An 8,817-nucleotide genomic window follows, 5' to 3' on the forward strand; every position below is an offset into this window, starting at 1 on the left:
TATATTTAATAGTGAGCAGGAAATTGGGCGCTAATTCCTAGGCTCTGTTCTGCACACTTTGCTCTATTTATAAGTAGAAAGGCTGCTCCTGTGGTCTCCTGACAATGCTAAAAAGAAAGTTTCTCCTGAATGCAGAAGGAGAAACTGAGGCCGGCAGAAGATAGCTAGCTTGTTTAAATTCTTGGAATAGGGGAAGCTAGAGCTGCTATTCAGAACTGAGAAGTCCTGGTTTGGCTTTAGGTACTTTTCTGACAAGTTTTACCTGGGACTGGCCTTAGACTAAGATCCTCTTACCCAGACCTCCTGTGAAGCTGGGACTCCCCATTCACACCACCAGACACCCGGCGTGCTGATTCTTCCCTGGGACATAACTGCTCCTTTACCAGTGCTGCAAGGGTACCAAGAATACATCGGTAAGCTGCCTGGATGGCAGAATCCAGAATCTAAGGAGGTGTGATGAGTTAGTTGTCTGACCAACCTTCCCTGAGCTCCGTCCTTGAATGTGGGCACAGGGGACCAGAACCTTCTAGGTGACCACAGTAGAACTAATGGAGATGTGCTGAGGTAAAAGGTCCCCGTCACTCCTCTTCGTGTTCGATCTAGAGCTGATGTTTATTCATTAGAGCCTTGCCCTTTGCTGCCACAGATTCTCACTGTACCCAGCACCCTGCATTAGTGCCGTTTGACCGCGGACCTCAGCGGCGTGGGCTCCTCTTAAAAACCAGGCAGGTCTGCGCAGTTCATAGATACAGCTCGCAGAGCTGCTTCTGCTTGGCTGGAGAGGTCAGCCCATACCCAGCAATTACACCGCTGTCAGACTGTAAATACACGTTGGCAAATGTCTCCACAATTGTTCTGAAAGCAGTTCAGGCCCGCTCATGCAGGGCGAGTTATGGAACGTTAACGGGGATGCTTTACCCAACATCTGCTTTCGTGGTCGGAGCCAGATGGGTGCTATTTAAACATTGATGGGCATAATGCAGTGGGTTGGGTATTCCTCTCTGCCAAGTTTCAGAAAAATAAAACCCCAGGACCAACAGACAGCTGTATGGCAGGTGGATCGATGGGTTTACTGATGACATTAGATCTGCAGTTGTAGCAAAGTCTCATTCATAAATAGTTTGGCTTACAAAAGGAAGTCTAATAACTACACTCAGTAAGACGGGCCACAGCCTCGGGAGAGCTGTGGTTAGAGTGGTTCACTGCCTGGTGCACCGTGGTTTCTATCAGTTAAACAAGGAAATCTCAGCCAACTGTGACACAAGCCAGTCCCTATCTGATCTCAGGGCATGAAATTCAGGACGCTTTAAAAAAAAAATTTCACCTTGGAGCTTGTGTTTGAGATCAGCGTTTTGCTCTCCCGAGCATCTTGAGATCTATACGGCTCCGCCTCCCACCTGTAGGCCCCTCTTGTTCCTTAACTTCCATCCGCCATTCTGGGTGGTGCTGGCCAAGCCCGGTCCCCTCGGACAAGCTGTGGAACAGAATCCGATTGTGAAGAGATCAGATGCCAATTTCGAACTGTTTGCCAGACCTCCAACTTTTTAATCGGTGGAGATTGTGTCTTGCAAAGGTTTAGCCTGGCCTGGCCATGAACTTTGATCCCAGCCTTCAGTGTAACTCAGGATATCTATCTGGTCTGTTATTTAAGGCCAGAACAATACTGTGACAAAGAGGCTGTAATTATAGTGGGTAAACAGATGGCAGAATTTTGTCCCCTCCTGGAACACACCCCGATGGACAGCCCAGTCTCTGCTTCACAGAAACATTCAGAGATCCAAGCTCTGGCCATAGATCCAGCTTAAACTGTCATGGAAGCAGGCAGGCTAGCCTGCTTGCTTGCCTGACTGCCCTCCCTCCCTTCCTTCTTTCCTCCCTCCCTTCCTTCCTTCTTCCTTCCTTCTTCCTTCCTTCCTTCCTTCCTTCCTTCTTCCTTCCTCCTTCCTTCCTTCCTTCCTTCCTTCCTTCCTTCCTTCCTTCCTTCCTTCCTTCCTTCCTTCCCTCCTTCCCTTCCCTTCCCTTCCTTAACTATGTATTCTTTAGGACCTCCCTACTTTTAGTTCAAACCCCAGTACTACCACCAAATACAAATAAATACATAAATATACTGCTTTTTACTCATTGAATAAATGCCACATGGTCATGAACTCAACAACTATTTATTAAGTGCCTATAATGTGCCAGATACTCTCCCTTAAATGTATAGGGAAAGTACCACAGGTTGTGGATGGAATTACACACTACTCAAATGGCCTCACTGGAAAGCAGGCTGGTTTGAGCTCCGCAGTGCCGGAAGGGCAAGCAGGCCCTCGGATTCCAGGAATGCCAGCTTTGCTGCCATTCTGTGCAGAGAGTCACACAGGAAACTCTTTTGAGTGGTTGGTGGGTTGTGGTCTCACAAATCACAACTTGTTTGTGGCATGTTTCCGAAGAAAGAATTTTTGATAAGATGAAATGAGATCACTGAGATTAAATTCAGTCTCAAAGGAGGGGCTCTCTTCTAAAATTATTAAAGCCGCCAGCACAGCCAGTTTTGCAGTTACCCCTCGGATTGTATAATGGCGACCATTCTCGGGGTTTGTATATTCAAAGCAATGAGCAATAAACTGGTCATTGGGTTGCGTGACTTGATGGTGGTAGTGAACGTGCGGATGGAGGAAGTAATCCAGAGGCACGAAGAACACATCCTTGACCTCATCAGGGTTGGGCTGGGCCTGGAAACTGTGGTCTATAAAACCCACCACTGGGGTTATTGCTGTATCTTCCTAAAGACAAAAAATAAAAATAAAGCCACAAATTAAGAAGTACAGCAGTTTCATTTCAAACGTTAAAAGCTTGCTATGTCTGTAATCACGTCTGTAATCCTAGCTACTCAGCAGCCTGAGATCTGAGGATCAAGGTTCAAAGCCAGCTTGAATAGGAAAGTTAAGAGACTCTTATCTCCAATTAACCACCAAAATAATCAGAAGTGGACTAGGGGCCAACCGGCAGAACACCAACCGGGAGGAGAAATCGCTCAGGGACAGTGCTCAGACCCTGTAAGCCCCCAGGAACAGCGCCAAAAAGAAAAGAGCAAATAGTGACCACTTCCACATAGCTTTCCTAGAAGTCCAAGGCACGGCTCAAAGCGGGGCAAATGACCTTCATTCCAACAAAGGTCATACACCACTCCCTCTTAAAAGGATACTCATTACTGAGTAGAGTCTCAAAATAAATGTAGACTGAGGAATAAGGAAAGATGAACAGAATGTGAGCAAAAGCATCCCAACAGCCTGCATGGGGTTCCACGGCACCCGGTTTGCAAACCACTGATGCCGTTCAGCGGGAGGAGGAGCCTTACGTCAAGCAGGTAGGGCGCCAGGCGGCAGGCCACCTCCACCTGCTGGGGCGGCAGTCCCACCTCCTCCTGGGCCTCGCGGAGGGCGGTGGCCGTGTCATCCGCGTCCGTGGGCTCCCTCTTTCCTCCAGGAAAGCAGGCTTCTCCGGGCGATCTGCTCAGCTGAGTACAGGGGAAAGGACGGAGCAGCCAAGTGGGTTCGAGTTCTGGAAACCGTGTGGTGGCTCAACAAGTACCGGGCTCGATTTCTCTTATGGGCCAGAGCCTCGAATCCAACCCCAGGGACTAAGACAAAAAAAAAAAAAGGTCTCCCCGAATCCTTCTGAAAAGATACACTTGGGCGAGGCCCCGGGGCTCAGGCACCCCTACAATCCTAGCTACTCGGGAGGCTGACACCTAGAGGCTCAGAAGCCAGCCCGGGCAGAAAGTTATACTTTCAAAATAACCAGCAAAAAAAGAAGTGCCGGCGGTGGTATGGCGTAAATGACAGGAGCAACAGGTAGGCGAGCAAACTGGGCAAACACAGGCCCCGAGTTCAAACCCCAGTATCTGGAAACAAACAAACAAACAAAGTTGTGCCAGGTGCCAGTGGTTTACACCGATAATCCCAGCTACTCAGGAGGCTGAGATCTGAGGACCACAGTTGAGCCCAGGCAAGGGAGTCCATGAGACTCTGATCTCCATCTAAGCACCAAGAAAACTGGAGGCAGAGCTGTGGCTGAGGTGGTAGACAGCGAGTCTTGAGCACAAAAGCTCAGGGACAGCATCCAGGCCCTGAGTTCGAGCCCCAGGACTATTCCCTCCCTGCCCCTCCCCCCCAAAAAAACCAACAAACAAGAGTTGTCTGGCCCCAGATGCCAATATCATTTGGTTAAGCACTAAGATGAGGAAATTCTGCTCTCAATGTATTTTAAATTACTTGTAAGTTAGATTTCTTATTTTTCTTTTTTCTTTTTCTTTTTTTTTTTCTTTTTTTTTCTTTTTTGGCCAGGCCTGGGCTTGGATGCGGGGCCTGAGCACTGTCCCTGGCTTCTTTTTGCTCAAGGCTAGCACTCTGCCACTTGAGCCACAGCGCCCCTTCTGGCCGTTTTCTGTATACATGGTGCTGGGGAATCGAACCTAGGGCTTCATGTATGGGAGGCAAGCTCTCTTGCCACTAGGCCATATCCCCAGCCCTTATTTTTCTTTTTGAAAGCCCCTTGGATGGGGGTGGGGGGGCGGTGGGGAAGAGCCATCTATCAAGGCTTCCTGTACCTTCCAATGTCATGCGTCTGAAAGTCCATTTGGTAATTGTGGCTTTAACATATAAGCAAAGTGACAGCGCTTAGTGGGTTTTTGATTCATTTAATTTTTAATGTCTGGGAAGCCGCAGCCAGTGCCTCTTCCCCCACCTACCTTGTCTGAGCGGAGCGTGAAGAGTAAATAGAGTTTCCCATCTTTAACTGACAGTGGTAAAAGGACTGAGTATTTGTTAGCTGTTAAGTGAAAATATTTGGTCCCCACATCAAATTTCCTCAAATGGGCCCTGGCTTCGTCGACCACGTTTTTTCTGAAGTGAAAACAGAAATAGGAAGGGTTACCCTCAGTAAAACTCCCTATATGCTGGTTTCAAATTCCAGGGTGCCTCCCCCCACTTATAAAATTAATGCGCACCAAAAAAAGAAAAGCATTGAGTTGGGCACTGGTGGTTCACGCCTGTCATCCTAGCTACTCAGGAGGCTAAGATCTGAGGATCATGGTTCAAAGCCAGCCCAGGCAGGAAAGTCCGTGAGACTCTTATCTCCAATGAACCACCAGAAAGCCAGAAGTGGAGCTGTGGCTTAATTAGTAGAGCACTAGCCTTGAGCAAAAGAGCTCAGGGACAGTGCCCAAGCCCTGAGTTCCAGGCCCAGGACAAAAAAAAAAAAAAAAAAGTCATTGAATGACAAGGAGATGAGGGCACCGGGAAGGTGAATGAGGTTGAATATGACCTAAGAAGCTGATTTGCAAAAACAAAAATAGAACAAGGAGAGCTGTTGAAAGTATTTCAGAAAAGAGAGGGCAGAGCGGGTGAGTTCAAGCAGGTGCATTGTATATGCATGGATGAAAGTGCCACAATGAACCTCCATCTTGTAGTAATGGACTCATAAAAAGTAGTAAAAGAAAAATACAAAACTGAAATGAAATGGAAACCCAGCAGACATGCTCATACCCAGGGCTCTGGTCCTGCCTGTGTTTGAGCTTTCCTGAGTGATGGTGCATTGTCTCATAAGGTGATAGGAGCGGCAACACTTAAATTATGGGGGATTGTTGGCAAGACTGGATGAGGAATGACATCAACAACAATGAAAGAACTACCAAGCACACAGTTGAGTACAGAGTTCACTCTGAAACCCACATAAATTTAAAACTAGGTCCAGCATGGTAAACCATCCCTATGACCTCAACTACTCAGGCGGCAGAGGTAGGAAGATCATAGTCCTAAGCTGGCCTTGGCAAAATCTGGGATATCCTATCTGAAAAATAAACTAAAAGCCAAAGGACCAGAGGGTGCACCGGCTTCCATGGTAGAGCATTGGCCTAGCCAGTTCAACCCCATGTACAAAACAAGACAAGGTAAAAGGTATGCTACAATATGTATTTCAACTTGCCAGATACGGATGTTGAAATCCATAGTTCAGTGCATGCAAGACAGGTCTGGTGACCTCTTTATCTGAGCCCTTGTTCTCTACCTGGCTCTATCATAAAGGTCTCAACCTCCATGTGTTCTCCTTTTTTTCTTTTTTGGTCAAGTCATGGGGCTTGGACTCAGGGCCTGAACACGGTCCTGGCTTCTTTTTGCTCAAGGCTAGCACTCTACCACTTGAGCCACAGCGCCACCTCTGGCTTTTTCTGTTTATGTGGTGCTGAGGAATTGAACCCAGCGCTTCATGCATGCTAGGCAAGCGCTCTACCACTAGGCCACATTCCTAGCCCCTCAATCTCTATGTGTTCTTACCATGATTTCTAGAGTGCAGGCACAACCCAGGCACCCAATGGCAGGTGGATGGGCTCACCCAGACTGTACCCCAGTGCCTCTGAGGCAAGAAGGATCATGTGATCCACCTCCCAATGTATTTATCTGTCTATCTTATCTATCATCTATGGTATCTATTTGCCTCTCGTCTATCCTATCTATCTATCTATCTATCTATCTATCTATCTATCTATCTATCTATCGCAATAACCATTTCTGAATACATCCACTATCTGGATTTATAACCACCAATGGTACCCCTCTCTCTGATCCCTTTGATGGGTATGTTTGGTTGCTTGCTTGTGCCGTAGGCTGGATAGCGTTCTCACATTCACATTCACCTAGAACCTCAGAAATAAAACTCTTCGTAGATACACGAAGGGCCTGAGATCTGTTAGATTTAGGGTGAGCCCCCAATCTAGTGACAGCCATCCTCTAAGGAAGAGGAGCGGCTACTGAGAGATGCACACAGGGAAGAAGGCCCGTGAGCACAGAGGCAGCGATTTTAAGGATGCTGCCTCGAGCCAAGGACTGCTAGAAGCCACAGTGAGCTGGAAGGGGCAAGGACATGCCCCCGGACACTTAAGAGAGCAGGGCTCAAGCCCCAGTGCGCGCGCGCACACACACACACACACACACACACACACAGTGTGGGAATGGCCTACTTGAGGCTCATGTTTGAAGGTTCACGCAGGGATGTGCGCCCACAGGTTGCCCAGGAGAAGGTGGTCACCACTGCCACCAGGTGGCCCCCTGGTTAGAGCAGCGGTTGTTTCTGCATGCTTGCTGTTATTTCTTTCTGTGGCATGGCATTCCCTAAATGTGATTGAGTCATAAGAGTGGATTTCAAAATCGGGGCCTCATCGTCCTCTTCTCTTACCATTTTCTGATTACCTGGGGACAATCTCGTGGGCTTTCCTGCCTGGGCTGACTTTGAACCTCAGTCCTCAGATCTCAGACTCCTGAGTAGCTAGGATGACAGGCGGAAGCCACCAGTGTCCAGCTCCTAAGGACTTTCGGGGGGGGGGGGGGCAAGCACCGTTCAGAGAAACCAGCACGTCCACTGTTGAGGCTGGCCCTTGGGGCAATCAACACGCAAGTTCTGAGCAGGGCTGGCCCCACATTCTCCCCAAATCTTCCTCTTTCAGTTCTTACATCAGCCAGGTAGGTGGGGACAGGACCCACCTAGTCCAGGTTCAGAGGTGACTGGGTGCAAGACACGTGACTGGGGACTCTGTCCTGTCCTCAGAGGACCCAGAGGCCCACTGTCCTGTCCTGAAGGGATCCTGAAGGGTTTCTGGGGCCCACTGTCCTGTCCTGAAGGGATCCTGAGGCCCACTGTCCTGTCCTGAAGGGATCCTGAAGGGTTCCTGGTGCCCACTGTCCTGTCCTGAAGGGCTCCTGAGGCCCACTGTCCTGTCCTCAGAGGACCCAGAGGTCCACTGCCCCGTCCTGAAGGGATCCTGAGGCCCACTGTCCTGTCCTCAGAGGACCCGGAGGCCCACTGTCCTGTCCTGAAGGGATCCTGAGGCCCACTGTCCTGTCCTGAAGGGATCCTGAAGGGTTCCTGGTGCCCACTGTCCTGTCCTGAAGGGCTCCTGAGGCCCACTGTCCTGTCCTCAGAGGACCCAGAGGTCCACTGCCCCGTCCTGAAGGGATCCTGAGGCCCACTGTCCTGTCCTCAGAGGACCCGGAGGCCCACTGTCCTGTCCTGAAGGGATCCTGAGGCCCACTGTCCTGTCCTGAAGGGATCCTGAAGGGTTCCTGGTGCCCACTGTCCTGTCCTGAAGGGCTCCTGAGGCCCACTGTCCTGTCCTCAGAGGACCCAGAGGTCCACTGCCCCGTCCTGAAGGGATCCTGAAGGGTTTCTGGGGCCCACTGCCCCGTCCTGAAGGGCTCCTGAGGCCCACTGTCCTGTCCTCTGAGGACCCAGAGGTCCACTGCCCCGTCGCCGGGAGCCAGGGACCGCGCTGGCTGAAGCCCGGGCCTTCCAGGCCTCACAAGGTGCAAAGTCCTGGGGCCTCCGCCAGCGGCCCGGGACGCAAGCGCCCGAGCCGGGGCCGCAAGCTCGGCCCCAGCCACCACGCCAGGGCGGCCCCGCTGCGATGGCGGCCGAGGTGGCTGGCGACCAGGCCGGGAGGCTTTACCTGACCGGCTCCCGAAGTGGACAGGGTCGCGCCATGGCCCGGAGGGGCGTTTGCTTCCAGCGGGGGAAGTGCAGGGGGTGGGGGGGTGGGGGAAGCCTGCGTGGGCATGCGCAGAGCAGCGCCGGTCCGGGGGCGGGACGGGGGCGGGGCCTGCGGAGGGAGGCGGGCGGGGCTAGGCTTGGGGCCGGGGCCGGGTTGGAGGCGGGGGCCGGAGGGGGCGTGGCTTGCGTGGGCGGGGCCTGAAATGCAGGCTGGCCTTCGCTCTGGGAAAGCACCATTAAGGAGGCCTATGAGAAAGACCGGGCACAGCAAGATCTTTCCACGCCAGGCCTGGTGGG

At 51.2% G+C, this 8,817-nt stretch overlaps 1 protein-coding gene across 1 annotated transcript; it reads right to left on the reverse strand.

Moving 5' to 3' along the window:
• Positions 1 to 2,145: 2,145 nt before the first annotated feature.
• Positions 2,146 to 8,597, reverse strand: Nudt7 (nudix hydrolase 7). The gene is made up of 4 exons (XM_048355077.1): positions 8,480 to 8,597; positions 4,733 to 4,886; positions 3,341 to 3,499; positions 2,146 to 2,765 (listed from the first exon to the last, which is right to left on the reverse strand). Exons 1-4 carry the CDS (start codon positions 8,512 to 8,514, stop codon positions 2,403 to 2,405), a joined length of 711 nt encoding a protein of 236 aa, XP_048211034.1. The 5' UTR covers positions 8,515 to 8,597; the 3' UTR covers positions 2,146 to 2,402.
• Positions 8,598 to 8,817: the final 220 nt, after the last annotated feature.

The sequence above is a fragment of the Perognathus longimembris genome, chromosome 10 (assembly GCF_023159225.1).
Source record: "Perognathus longimembris pacificus isolate PPM17 chromosome 10, ASM2315922v1, whole genome shotgun sequence".
Lineage (NCBI taxonomy): Eukaryota > Metazoa > Chordata > Mammalia > Rodentia > Heteromyidae > Perognathus > Perognathus longimembris.